Genomic DNA, 14,655 nt, shown 5'->3' on the forward strand with positions numbered 1-14,655 from the left:
CGGGAATAATGAAGGCAAAGTCAAAATTAGGAATGGGTATTATTCCAAAAAAGAGACCTGGAAAAAAACCCAGCAGCAACAACAACAACAAGAAATTGGGAAGAGGAATATCTTTTGCAGCAGCTGTGAGAAGAGGTCGTAAAGGTATAGCCGGTAAAAAATATAAAAGTATTAACAATGCAATTAATGATGCCCTAGTGTCGATTAAAAAGGGCAATGTAGCTGTACACAAACCACGCTCCCGAATTATACCTGTACCGAAAAAAACCGGTGGAATATTACCTCTGATTCCATTGTTTGCTGGTTTGTCAGCTCTAGGAGCTCTAGGCAGTTCCGCTGCAACTATAGCTAATGCTATTAATGTGGCAAACAGTGCAAAAAATAAGTTAGCCGAACAACAGAGACACAACAGAGCGATGGAAACAATACCAATTGGAAAGGGTCTTTTTCTAGGTCCGTATAAAAAAGGGTGTGGTTTATATTTAAAACCATATTCAAAAAACCATTAGAGATGCTACCACGCAACAAACCTCTCTCCAATTTAGATTTGTATAAGTTTGTGAAATTGTTGAAAATACCAAATTTTCGAGGCATTTTTATGCGTGATAATTTACCAAAAAAAATTAAACAATATGAGTCGGGGATTATTAATTTAGATCGTTCTGTTGGAGAGGGTACACATTGGACGGCCTACATAAAGCAGAATAAGAACATAGTTTATTTCGACAGTTTCGGAAATTTACCACCACCAATGGAACTTATAACATATTTTTTTAGCGATGGTAGCAAAAATAAAATTGTTTATAATCATGATAGGTATCAATCGTTTGATTCATTTAACTGTGGCCATCTTTGTTTGAAATTTCTGTATAATAATAAGTAACAAGTATTTTAAGATTATTGTCACAAATATTTCATAGAGTGAACAACAACAATAAGAATATAATGTCTTTTACAATTGCACTATCTGCACAGTCTGCAACACTAAAATCCGATTTTCATCCACCAATATACCTGGATCCAAATGCAGACTATGTTATTGGTCTCACAAATTTTGAAACATTCAACGCTATTCCAAATATTGACGAGACAAATAATAAGATTTTCTACGGCAGTAGTGGTAAAGATTATATAACAATACCACCGGGCAGTTATGAAATTCAAGATTTAAATAGGTACCTTGAAGGGGAATTTAACGAAAAGTCCATTACATTCAAAGTATTTCCCAATAACAACACTTTAAAATCGGTCATTCGTTCGACCACAGATATAACATTTAAAGATGGGACAATTGGAAAAATTCTAGGCTTTAACAATGGAACTGTAAAGGGAGACGGTTTTGATCATATGTCAGACAATCCTGCCGAGATTATAAAAGTCAACTCTTTGTGTATCGATTGCAGTATTGCTGAAGGTTCCTACCTTAACGGAAAACCTGTACACATAATACATCAGTTTTTTCCCAACGTACCTCCTGGATACAAGATAATCGAGTCACCACAAAATATTCTATATTTCCCAGTGACAGTTAAAGTTATTGATAAAATTACAATAAAAATTATTGACCAAGACGGACAACTTGTCAATTTTCGCAACGAAACCGTTACATTACGATTGCATATTAAAAAATATAATGGCAATTTTTTATAATAAAATAAGAGCGATACATTCGCCAACATTCGAAACAGTAAAGACGGCGACGACGACGACGACGACGGCGACGACGACGAAAAAAAAGGACCGTCCTTATAAGAACGTCACTCGGCGGAAAAAAATACTCAGTTCAAAAGTTGGCACCCAACGGTTAACAAGTGCTAACAAGAATTTTTTAAAAGCGCTGGGTTTTAAAGTGAAACAAATATAAAAAGAAAATGGACGTGCTCAATGTAAATGAAAAAATCTTTATCGATAATTCCATAGTTCATACTGAGTTCCATTCTTACGAACCATATTTGCCTACGAAATTGGGCAACAACGATGAAATTATAATTCCAATCCATGAAATCGATAAATATACTCTTCCATGTGATAGTTATCTGTACATTGAAGGAAAACTAACAAAATCCGACGGAACAATTTCAACAACAGCTCATTTAATAAACAATGGAATAGCTTTCCTCTTTAGAGAGTTAAGATATCAATTAAATGGAGTAACAATAGATTTTGTGAGAGACGTGGGTCTAACCTCAACCCTAAAAGCCTATCTATCCTACAATACAAACGAGTGTACAAGATTAAAAAATGCTGGTTGGAATCCACTTGAAAGTAATAATAAATCATTAGTGAATATTAAGCATGGATCATTTAACGTTTGTATTCCTTTAAAGTTCCTCATGGGATTTTTTGAGGATTATAAAAAAATTATCTTGAATTGCAAACAAGAGCTGATATTAATTAGAGACAATTCTGATACTAATGCCATTATAACAACCGATAAAAATGAAACAGTAAAAATAATTTTAGACAAGTTAACGTGGAATATGCCTCACGTATCTGTAGGAATTCCTCAAGAATTGTCACTTACAAAACTAATTGATCGCAATACTGATATTGTTATGGCATTTAGAAGTTGGGAGTTAGTAGAATATCCAGAACTTTTGAAAACAAACCGACATAATTGGTCCGTTAAAACATCTACAAAAGTTGAAACACCCAGACACATAATTCTAGCATTTCAAATTTCGAAAAGAGATGAAAAAACGGAAGATATGAGCCAGTTTAACGATATTGGGCTGAGAAATGTAAAAGTTTTCCTAAATGCCGAACGCTACCCATATAACGATCTAAATTTAGATATGGAGAATGATAAATTTGCCGTCTTGTATGACATGTATTCGCAATTTCAGTCAGCCTATTACGGTACAAAACCCGAACCGGTTTTTGATCCGGCAAATTTTCATAAACTCGCTCCCATTGTCTATATTAACTGTTTATATCAAAAGGACTTTTTACAAGCGGGCGCCCCAGTTGTCATGAGAGTGGAATTTGATTTGAAAAAGGACCTAGACAAGAATACATCAGCGTACTGTCTCATCTTACACGATAAAATTTTCAGCTATAATCCCCTAACAAAAATCGTAAAACAATTATAAAACCTGTTTAAAAACGAAAATCAAATTCATTCTAGTATAGGTTTTCTCTCAGAGTGTATGTGCACGCGACGTAATTGTCGGTGAAAAAGAGAGCGAGATGAAAGTTTTCTTAGATGTACAGGGCTTCAAAATTGAAAATGAGAAATTTGTGCCCAAAGAATTGGCAGCCTACAATGGACAAGAACAAATATGTCATTATATTTTTAAAAGTCCCTTTCCCATGCATAATTTATCACCTCATTATGCACGGCAAGCGATTTGGTTAACTAATAATTACCATTGTATAAAGTGGAATGAGGGTTTTACATCGTTGCATGAGTTTCATACCATCATCAGAAATCTGACAGAAAAAGCCGAATGTGTCTACGTTAAAGGAAAGGAAAAGGCCGATTTTATTAGAAAATATTGCACAAGACCGGTACTAGAGCTGGACGAAAATCGATCTGGCGCTACTATAAAGAAAACATCACCTTCCTGTTTTTACCATACAAAATCACCCTGTATTTGTGCTTTATCAAATGTATTTAATTTATATAATTGTTTTAATATCTAATTATATTCTTATTGTATGTAATAAAGACACTATTTTAAAAATAAATAGGTAGTTTTATTTTAAAAAAGGCAACGTTTAATGAAAACAAGTTTCGACTTGTTTAGAATAGAAAATCTACGACTGTATAGATTGTACACCAACCACAAGAAAAAATTTTATAGAAATTTTTTTTATAGAAAAAAAATTTATATAACATTATAAGTGCAATAAAAATCAATAAGGTTACTCTGACATTTACAAAGATTCAAACAAAGAAATATACTTGAATAGGAAAAAAAAATCAGGGAAAGGGATATAATTAGCATAAAGATCTAAACTATATAACGCTACAACTTATAAACGTAAAACTATTCATTTTACAGATTGTCTTCACTGCAGGTGATCAATTAGTATTTTTCTAATTCTATATTATTTTTTATTTTTGCAATATGACTACCATTCCGTGTACTTTATTAATACAAAGTAAAGATAAACTTAATTTTCCTACTAAAATGCTTTTTGTTGTAACAAAACAATTATTTAGGTAAGTTATCTTAAAATATTATTAAATAAATAATACATTTTATATACATTATTTAGCTATGGAATCAAGGACATTTCCATTAAAAAAAATATGGTTTTCGTTGCCCTTACATACACCCCAAAAAATACGACACTGCAAAAAAAATTTGGGAATCTTCCAGTTAGATACGCACGATTGAAAATCGACAATGAAATTGAATTAAGCATGTTAGAGAAAGCCTGGCACGCCTATAAATTTAATTTAACTGATGAGGAAGAGGGGGAACCCTCCAACGCAGTAATGGCAAATGAAAAAAGTAAGTTATAAAAAAAATGAAATTTTATAAAATATCTTTGATAACACTTTCTAGATATTATATCTATGCTGCCGTCACCGTTATCACCACCACCACCACCACCACCACCACCACAAGCATCAACGTCCCGCCAAGAAATTTCCGAATCTCAAATGACTTATATCGGCGACAAAAACAATAGTGAGGATCATCACTCATCAAATTCAAAAAAACGGAAACATGATGGAGGAGATATAAAGAAAAATAAGAAAATGGCACAATTTGTAGACCCTATTTTTATTATTGAAGGGGAAGATGGCAGCTACGAAGGCGGCGGCTTCGGCAACAGTCAAGAATCGCAAAGATTTTTTTAAAATAACTGTTTTGTCTCTCTTTGAAGGCAATGTATAATAAAACTGAATTAAATATACCGATTTAAAATTATAATTGCATTTTATTTCAATATGAGCAAGGGCGTGAGAAACAGGATATACCTATCGGAAAATATCCCCTCTTAGACACAGAATAAAAGTATTTATATGAAAATCTAGGTAAGTAATGTTCAGTTTTAATCAACTTTTAATTTAAAACGTTACAATCAAAATAATGTCTCAGAACAACAACAACTGCAGCAGCAGCAGCAAACAGTCTTTTGAACACTTAAGTGAAGAGATTGTTAAAAGAATAGATCAAGTGGGTAAGTTAATTAAAATAAAAGAAGATTTTTTGAAATGGATAAAATATTTTAAAAATATAATTTCATTAACTAGAAAATATTTAAAATGTGAAAAAATCAACATTAAAAGCTACAATAAAGTAGAATCTAATTTATCTATTCTAAAATGTTTTTATGAAGTCCTCAAGTCAAAGTATAACATTAAATTTCGAAATTGCTCTAAATCTAAAAAGCAGATGTTGTGTTGGAAAGATGTTGAATCTTGTTTTAATAATCGTATAAAAACAGGAACTATTGTCAATTATAAAGTAAAAGATCCTAAAATATTTTTTAAAAAGGCCTTCCGAAGCTTCTCCATTAAAATAAAAAAAGAATTAATTGATTGTATTCTAAAAGTAAATGTTATATTTTATGCGAATTTTATTAAAATACAGAATGGTGAAACTGATATTAAACACTTTTCAACAAAAAATTCTGTCATTGATCAACAAACTAAATTAAAAGATTGGTACAAGGAATACGTTGAAAATAAAATTTTATCTAAATTGGAAGAGTTTCAGGAACGAGATTCAGGGTGGGCGCTTTATGAAATAATACAATTGAAGGTAAACATTAATAATTTCTGTCCTATCAATGTGGGTATTTCAACCTATGTTGAAATGCCTAGTTTTATAAAAAATACGAAAAGCGTTTTAAACATTCACAATAATGATCAGTATTGTTTCTTATACGCAATATTAGCCTATTTATATCCAGCACCTTTGAATAAACATCCTCAACGTGTCTCATCTTACCCTCATCCAAGTCAAATTTTAAAATATGAGGGAATATACTTTCCAATTAGTTTAAAAGATATTTGTAAATTTGAAAAAATGAATAATTTATCAATTAATGTTTTCACAATTGAAAAAAAAGATGTTGTACCAATAGCCCTAAGCAAATATAATTTTTCTACATGCATCAATTTACTAATGCTTTCAAAATATCAACTAAATGATGATGTGGTAAAAGAGACCGATTTAATGGACGGAGATAATAGTGAAATAGTAAAAAATATTCAACTAAATCAATGTTATCATTTTGTTTTAATTACTAATTTATCTAGATTGCTAAATAGACAAGTTGGTTATAAAAGCCATAAAAAATGGTTTTGTAATCGATGTTTAAATAGTTTTTCTTCAGAAATGTATTTAAAACGACATATGGTCGATTGTAGAAATATTAATAAAACAAAAATTTCTGTACCTTCTGAGGCGAATAGCATTTTAAAATTTAAAAATTTTAAAAATAAAGAAAAAGTTCCATTTGCTATTTATGGAGATTTAGAATGCATATTGGAGAAAAATACAGATTTAAATAGTTCTAGTAAAAGTATTAAGTATCAAAAGCACATCCCATTTACTATTGCTTATTATTTAAAATGTTCTTATGACGATTCGCTATCTAAATTTGAATTGTACACTGGCAAAGACTGTATTTCATGGTTTATTAAACAACTACATGAAATTGCTTTAAAAGTTAACAACATATTATCAAATCCCGTTCCAATGAAAAAACTTACCGAGGAACAAAAATACAGTTTTAATAACGAGAAAACCTGTTATATATGTTTAGCAGAATTTTTACCGACCGATAGAAAAGTTAAAGATCATTGTCATTTGACTGGCAACTATCGTGGATGTTGTCATTCCACTTGTAACCTAAACTATACAGATCAGCATGTAATTCCCGTAGTATTCCACTTTCTATCTGGGTATGATAGCCATTTTTTAATTAGAGCCCTTAGTACTGAAATTCCTGGATCAATTTCACTTCTTCCTGTAAATAAGGAAAAATATATTTCATTTACTAAGTATATTGATAACACAAAAATTTCCTTTCGTTTTCTAGATTCATTTCGTTTTATGGCTAGCAGTTTAGATAAGTTAGCATCTTATTTAAACAAAAATCAAAAAAATATAATTAAAAAACATTGTAAGAGTGAAACTGAATTTGAATTACTACAAAGAAAGGGAATATTTCCATACGAATATCTAGATTGTTGGGAAAAATTAAGTGAAACGAAATTACCACCAAAAGAGGCATTTTACAGTACTCTAACAAATTGTCATATTAGCGAAAGTGAATATGATCATGCTAAAAATGTTTGGTATGAATTTCAGATACAAAATTTACAGCAATATGCCGAACTGTATCTTAAAACCGATGTATTGCTTTTATGTGACATTTTTGAAAATTTTAGAGAGTCCTGTATGCATACATATCAATTAGATAGCTTACATTATTTTTCTTCACCGGGCCTAGCTTTTGACTCGATGCTGAAAATTTCAAAAATTGAGCTACAATTATTAGTAGACATTGATATGATTTTGTTTTTTGAAAGAGGTATCCGTGGTGGACTATCACAATGCTCCAATCGTTATGGGAAAGCAAATAATATTTACATGGGTAAAGAGGGGTATAATGAAAATGAACCTTCATCATATTTAATGTATTTCGATGTAAATAATTTATATGGAACTAGTATGAGTTTACCATTACCAAGCAGTAATTTTAAATGGGTTGAGGACATATACTCAATTGATATACTTAATGTTCCTGATGATAACGAAATTGGCTACGTGATAGAAGTTGATATTAGCTATCCTAAAAATTTACATGATAAACATAAAGATTTACCACTCTGTCCCGAACATTTAGTACCACCAACTTCACAATTAAAAATACCAAAATTACTTGCTACGCTTTTAGATAAAAAAAGGTATATTATTCATTATAGAAATTTAAAACAAGCTTTCAGTTTGGGTTTAAAAATTGAAAAAATTCATAGAATTCTAGAATTTAAACAATCTTGTTGGATGAAAAAATACATAGACCTAAATACTGAGCTTAGGAAACAAAGTAAAAACGATTTTGAAAAAAATTTTTATAAACTCATGAACAATGCGGTTTTTGGTAAAACAATGGAGAATGTTAGAAAATACAAAGATATTAAGTTGGTTACTAGGTGGGCGGGACGGTATGGGGCACGTGATTACATATCTAGACCAAATTTTAACAGTTGTACAATTTTCGATAACGATATGGTTATTATTGAAATGGACAGATTAAATGTATTATTTAATAAGCCTATATATGTCGGTTTCACTGTTCTAGATTTATCAAAGACATTTCTTTACGAATTTCATTATAATTATATGCAAAAAAAAAATTTTCAAAGCCTCAAATTATTGTATACTGACACAGATTCTCTAATTTACCACATTTTTGATGACGATATATACACACATATAAAGAATGATATTCATAAATTTGATACATCAAATTATGATCCCGATAACGTTTACAATATTCCTTTAAGAAATAATAAAGTTTTAGGATTAATGAAAGATGAAAACAATGGTAAAATAATGCATGAATTTATTGGTCTGAGATCGAAAATGTATACTTTTAAACTTTACATGAACAATTCGCAACAAAAATCTTTAAACAAAATGGAAAGTATGGAAAATAATAAGGAGAGTGATTTAAATATTACTAAAAAAGTAAAAGGAATAAAAAGTTCAGCTCTAAAGAAAATTACTTTTGATGATTACTTTCAATGTTTATTTAATAAGACTATTTTGGAAACAAGTCAAAATTTAATAAAATCTGAGAAACATCATGTCTATAGTGTTACACAGAAAAAAATTGCCTTGAGTCCTTGTGACGATAAAAGAATGATTAATTATATTTATACCGACACATTACCATGGGGATATCATAAAACTGAAACAATAAATTAATAATAATTATATATAATCTTCAATAATTTTAATTACCTTAAACCCCCCCACTATGATTCATTTAACTAATACTATAAATGTAAGTCTATATTATTAAATTTTTATTTAAACATTTTCATAACAAAAATTTTTTTTTTTTTTTATTTTTGATAGATGAAGCCAGTAACAGCCCTTCCTCATCCTCAAGTACCTCAATGCCTCGACCAATTATATTTGGGGAATATGGACTTTGTCCATACAACCAAAGTCACCAGGTGTTGAAGTCGCGCCTTTTAATCACATGTTAAAATGCAAAAAGAGAAAAGAAAATTACAATAGCGACTTCAACGAGGCATTGAAGGCCAATCAAATAGAACCGGGATTTGAATACGATCCACCGCCGCCGTTCCTTTCAAAAAATGAAAGAAAAAATTGGCGTAGGTACAACGCTGGTCAATATAAACCAAGAAATTAGGTATTACTAAATATGAAAATAATTATTTTTAAAAATAACTAATAATATTTTTTCTTTCAGATCGGTGTTTCCCTTCCTCTTCCAGTACCTCAATGCCTCGACCAATTATATTTGGGGAATATGCACTTTGTCCATACAACCAAAGTCACCAGGTGTTGAAGTCGCGCATTTTTAATCATATGTTAAAATGCAAAAAGAGAAAAGAAAATTATAATAGCAAATTCAACGAGGCATTGAAGACCAATCAATTAGAGCCGGGATTTGAATACGATCCACCGCCGCCGTTCCTTTCAAGAAATGAAAGAAAACATTGGCGTAGGTACAACGCTGGTCAATATAAACCAAGAAATTAGGTTTTAAAATATTAATAATTATAAAAACATATGTTCAATAAATGTGTATTACAAAAATATGTTGTTTTCTTATAAATACAATCTTGAATAACCTGAACAGAAAATTATTATTCTCTTACACGCCATTGCATACTAATTGAGCATTATCCTTGACATTCAGCAAGGTAACAGAGCTTTACCGTTATCCCATAAAAAGTGAAATTACATATATCCATCAAAGACAAGTTAAGACTCGCTTTTAACCTTGTTATTCGCTTTATTAATATTAATTTTCTTTTCTTTTATTAGCTTTGTAAAAATTTGTCACCAAATATACTACTGTTGATGAAGGAAAAATAATAAAAAAGTTCCTTAAAAATATTTAAGTTAAAATAAATAATAAACACTTTTAAATAAAAGTCCAAATAAAAAATTTTACACTAAAAACTATGTAAGAGAATATTACTTAAAGCATGCTATAGATATTGTTTTAGGTAGAAAAATAACTAATTTTAAATAATGGACCAAATTTAAATTTTACACTCCAAAAAAATATGAAAAAAATATTTATATCAGACTATAGATATTGTTTGGGTAGATTTTTTTTTTAAAAAAAGAAATAAAACATTGAATTATTTTCGTTGAATGTTTATTTTTCATATAATTTGAAAATATTACATACATTAAAAACATTTTTTTTATGATGATCCAAAACCCTTTGTGCCTCGAACAGTTTCTATTGACATATCGGTACATTCAATCAGCGAGGGATACTCAATTTTATGGCAAATCATCTGTGCTATTCGGTCCCCCCGTTTAATTTCAAACTTTTTATTACTAATATTAAATAATAAAATTTTAACTTCGCCCCGATAGTCTTCATCAATAACACCAGCTGGAATGAAGAGAAAACAAAAAAAAAATTAATAATGAATATTTTATTAGTGGCAAAATTTACCTCCACAAAGAATGGAATAGTCCAAAGCCAAACTTGACCGAGCTTCAATCTTCAAAAAAGATCCTCCAGGAATTTCCACTTGCAGTCCCGTATTTATCAATAATTTTGATTGTGGGGCGATTGTACAATCGAGAGGACTGAATAAATCCAATCCCGCTGATAATGGGGTTGCTCTGACCGGAACGAACGCATCCGATGACACCTTTTTAAACTTTAAAACAGACATCGCATTAAATCTAACGACTACGATGATGACGACGACGACAACGACGACGACGACGACTACGACAACGATGACGACCTATTATCACGATTAATACAAGTAAGTAACTAAAAGATCGTACTTACTACCTGTCGCTCGCTAAGAAAGGCAACATATTGCCACACCTTGAAGTGGTTGGCTGGGCGGGCGCGTTGCGTAAGATCATGCATTCGCCAATTACTTATGCAAACGGTAGTAACGGTAGCCGTTCCCTTTTTAATTATCATTCGAGACGCAGAAATTGAATGAACTGTGACTTTTAACGGCTGGGCTGGGCCTTGCGTAAGATTATATTCGATATACGGGGTGCGCAAATAATATTGTTATAATAATATGTTTACTTTTTTATTATTCTTTATGTATATTTTTTGGTGGAATTGGGCGCAGGCCCATTGTTTAGACTTTTTTTTGGAACAGGCCTTCCCCCCCAAAAAAATACCCTGGGGGCAAAACACAAAAATATTAAAAAAATTATTTTTTGGTGGAATTGGTTAGGCTGCATTGCGCAGGCCCATTGTTTACACTTTTTTTTGGCACAGGCCTCCCCCAAAAAAAATACCCTGGGGCAAAACAAAAATATTAAAAAATAGAAAAAATATAAATTTGGCAACACTGGCCCAAACCAAACCAAACCAATCTGAATCGGGATGGGTCAGGAAATGGCCACCATCTTTAACATCTTGGAAATGGCCGCCATCTTTAACATCTTTTTTGAATCCATAAGGTGTCATAGGAGCACCGCTGTCAAAGTGTCATAGCAGCACCATTGTATTACTACTAGAATGCATATTTATTTAAAGTCAACAATTTAAAAAACGTGTATCTAAATTATGTTCTAGCACCAGTCGAATAATTTTTTACGTCACGTGTAAAATTTTTTTGAATACATCTCTGGGCTGACTGGCGCTTACGCGGCTACTGGTTTAGGCGAGAGAGCTCGCCGCTCTAGTATTCCCCCTCTTTCGAATCGCAAATCCGAGCGTAAAAAGATCAAAGCGGCACGCTACACTGTCCGAGCTGGTTTTTACTTAAGCTGTGGCGAAAGCGTTAAGTAGGAGGTCCCGCGAAAATATACACGGTGTTCTCGGGAGATCTCGGCATTCCTTAGTTCGTCTTCTCAACTGCTTTTGAGTTGACGACTATTTTCGGTATTTAAATTAATTATGAATAATAATTAAAATATAGATATATAATTAATACAGTGGATAAACGATTTTAGTTAATGTACCGAAAAATCTGTTAAGAGAACTGCAGAAAAAAAGATTCTTTAATGGTCACTTTCCGGGCCGTTTAAGAAAGAAAAACACGTCTATTAAAAGCTATATACGAGGTTTTCATTCAGTTTGATGGAAAGTCTTTAAATTCAAATCTATGACTGCCAACCTAATATAAACATTGATTAGCTTCTGTAAGTATCTACCTTTATTTTAATAATTGAGAAGCGATCAAACAAAACGAATCCATTTTGAGATATTAGCAAAAAACATGTCGTTATTGATATAAACGTGTCGTTATTGCGTCTTTTAAACAAAGAAAATTATAATGTACATGAAAGATATTATAATACAGACTTTCTAGACACTGTTCTCGCTTTTCTGTCATCATTAACATAAGAATTATTACTCTAATTACAAAATTATTGATTAGTCTCTTTTATCCTCAGTTAAAAATAAAGATTTATTTTTTATAATGTAAAATAGCAAACATTTTACCTTTTTATGGAGCATTATGTTTTTTTTTTAATTTTAATACACCTCACCTACATAAACAACATAAAGGCAACATAAAGTCGAAAATACAGTTTGTTTCGATCCTTGGCAGTTACGTCATCTTTTCCGACGTTATATTAATTTTCATAATTTTTTTCATTACAAACACGAACAATAGAATGATAATGTGTGACGTAACAGCCAAGGATCAAAAAACAAAGCGTAGATGAGTATGCCCACTCTTCTATAAAATATCAAAAAACAAAAATAAACACAGGTGGATTTATCTTTTCGTGTTTGAAAATATATGCAATTTATTTGATTTTGTGGATTTCACTGTTTATTTTTTAATTTCTCGACTTTCAGGTCGGTTTTAAATTGATTTAAGAAAAAATTTTTGCCCAAATTTTCCCAAAAGTGTTATTAAATTTATCTCGTTGAGCGCCTGATTGTTTTTATTTTTACAAAATTATTCTTCAGAATATATTTATTTATGTACTGCAAAATTTTATTGGTGTATTTTTGCGCAATGTCTCGAAGGCAATGGCAAACCACCTTGAGTATATTTGCCTTGTACAGCCTCTCAAATATGCCGTTCGGATTCGGCAATAAACTGTAGGTCCCGTGTACTTGTGAAACACTGATGACACACATCACAAGTACATGCGAGAGGTAGCCGACGCTCTATATAGAGTATGGCACTGTAAGAAGAAGAAGAACGACAGGAAAAATAAAATTGACTGATTTTTAAAAAAATCTTTTTTTTTCAAGAAACTAAGCAATCCTTGAAATTTTTAAAACTTTTTTGATGGCATCTTGGTGAACATCCCAAGGCGCAACATTTCACCAATTTAACCATCTTCGTAACTATTACGGTTTCTGAGACACCATTGCTCGTACCCCGAATTTGTAGCACCCTGTATAGTGAAATAAAAAGAGAACCATAAAGTTTTAAGATTTAACTTTTATGAGAAGTGAACATGTCTAATAAATAAAATTAAGTTACATTTAACATGTCTCTACTACACATCCTTTATCACGCAGAATATTTTCTAGAATATGCTCGTCTATCTTTACATTTATTGGCTGCATTGCACCAACGCAAAGGCCATGAAAAAGCGGACCACTTTTATGTTTAAAATTACTAACTGACCTATTTTGAGTGTGTGTATGTGTCTCAGTGTGTGAATTTCCTCGGAGACTAATTTTATTTAAGCGCTTTATTACAGCAGTGCTCTTTTTCAACTTAATTGCTTTATTCTAGAATTAAATAAATAACTTACAATTAGTTGCTTTATCTTTTTGAAACTCTGTTTTATTGCTTAATTGTTTCATTTTGTAGGAAAGAAGCTGATAAAATGTGCCAAGAAAAACCACGTATTTCTTTAAATAAAACAAATATATTTAATATTTGCTATGTATTTTTTATTTTGTATTATTATTACATTATATTATTGGCAAATGTGAGGCACTAAAATTCTAGTAAAGTTTAGTTTAATTATAAGGCATATCGTAAATAGAATGTAGAATGAGTAAGAGTGCGATCACTGCGATCTTGAAGAGCTATGCTCCCCTTCCTTGAGTCATCACACAGTCTATAACCCATCATATGCCTGTTGTAGAGGGGACAGGGTATTTCCCATCCTCCTCTGACAACAGTTCTTTCTCCGAGGTACACACCCTTTCACGATTGGAGTTTGGCCCTCCGTGCCACCCTTCACAGTCGAGGAGCTTGCCTCCGGCTGAGAAACCCGTGAGGTGGAGGCTGGAGTATCTGTCTCAATTTTCTCCACCTCTTTAACTTGGTCTCTCCTGATACCTGATACCGGTGTTGTCCCGTATCGATAATAGAGGATATGTCCCTCTTTTTCTATTGCCTCCTTGGATTCGAGGTCAATTCCTATTGTGAGGATCTGACCATGACCCTCCTCCCTCGAGTTGATGACTCGCCAACTCGATGTCCTTACATTGAAGTTCTGACCCTGGATAAGGCTCAGCAGGTAGGTGGTGTCTTTCCCCTTGCTCTTCGGCAGATAG

General features: G+C 31.7%; 3 protein-coding genes across 4 annotated transcripts; 2 read left to right on the forward strand and 1 right to left on the reverse strand.

Annotated features, from left to right (window-relative positions):
• The first annotated feature begins 1,871 nt into the window (after positions 1-1,871).
• On the forward strand, positions 1,872-3,092 carry LOC115887770. The gene has a single exon (XM_030907267.1). It carries the CDS (start codon positions 1,872-1,874, stop codon positions 3,090-3,092), a length of 1,221 nt encoding a protein of 406 aa, XP_030763127.1.
• Positions 3,093-5,220: 2,128 nt separating this feature from the next.
• Positions 5,221-10,159, forward strand: LOC115887813. 2 transcript variants are annotated; one of them, XM_030907323.1, is made up of 2 exons: positions 5,221-9,357; positions 9,418-10,159. In XM_030907323.1, exon 1 carries the CDS (start codon positions 5,355-5,357, stop codon positions 8,901-8,903), a length of 3,549 nt encoding a protein of 1,182 aa, XP_030763183.1. In that variant the 5' UTR covers positions 5,221-5,354; the 3' UTR covers positions 8,904-9,357; positions 9,418-10,159. The 2 variants fall into 2 exon arrangements, with proteins under 2 accessions (XP_030763183.1, XP_030763182.1); XM_030907322.1 differs by having other exon boundaries at positions 5,221-8,982; positions 9,057-10,148.
• Positions 10,160-10,338: 179 nt separating this feature from the next.
• Positions 10,339-11,452, reverse strand: LOC115887808 (deoxyuridine 5'-triphosphate nucleotidohydrolase-like). The gene is made up of 2 exons (XM_030907318.1): positions 10,648-11,452; positions 10,339-10,584 (listed from the first exon to the last, which is right to left on the reverse strand). The coding sequence occupies exons 1-2, from the start codon at positions 10,871-10,873 to the stop codon at positions 10,388-10,390; spliced, it is 423 nt and encodes a 140-aa protein (XP_030763178.1). The 5' UTR covers positions 10,874-11,452; the 3' UTR covers positions 10,339-10,387.
• Positions 11,453-14,655: the final 3,203 nt, after the last annotated feature.

This window comes from Sitophilus oryzae, unplaced genomic scaffold (assembly GCF_002938485.1).
Source record: "Sitophilus oryzae breed Bouriz unplaced genomic scaffold, Soryzae_2.0 scaffold_637_pilon_pilon, whole genome shotgun sequence".
Classification (NCBI taxonomy): Eukaryota; Metazoa; Arthropoda; class Insecta; order Coleoptera; family Curculionidae; genus Sitophilus; species Sitophilus oryzae.

Excerpts from the sequence above, each read along its gene's own strand:
- LOC115887770 (XM_030907267.1), top strand. The coding sequence starts at position 1,872 with ATGGACGTGCTCAATGTAAATGAAAAAATCTTTATCGATAATTCCATA.
- LOC115887813 (XM_030907323.1), top strand. The coding sequence starts at position 5,355 with ATGTTGTGTTGGAAAGATGTTGAATCTTGTTTTAATAATCGTATAAAA.
- LOC115887808 (XM_030907318.1), bottom strand. The coding sequence starts at position 10,873 with ATGTCTGTTTTAAAGTTTAAAAAGGTGTCATCGGATGCGTTCGTTCCG. Across the intron at positions 10,585-10,647 it reads CTATTCCATTCTTTGTGGAG|CTGGTGTTATTGATGAAGAC; the intron begins GTAAATTTTGCC and ends TCTTCATTCCAG.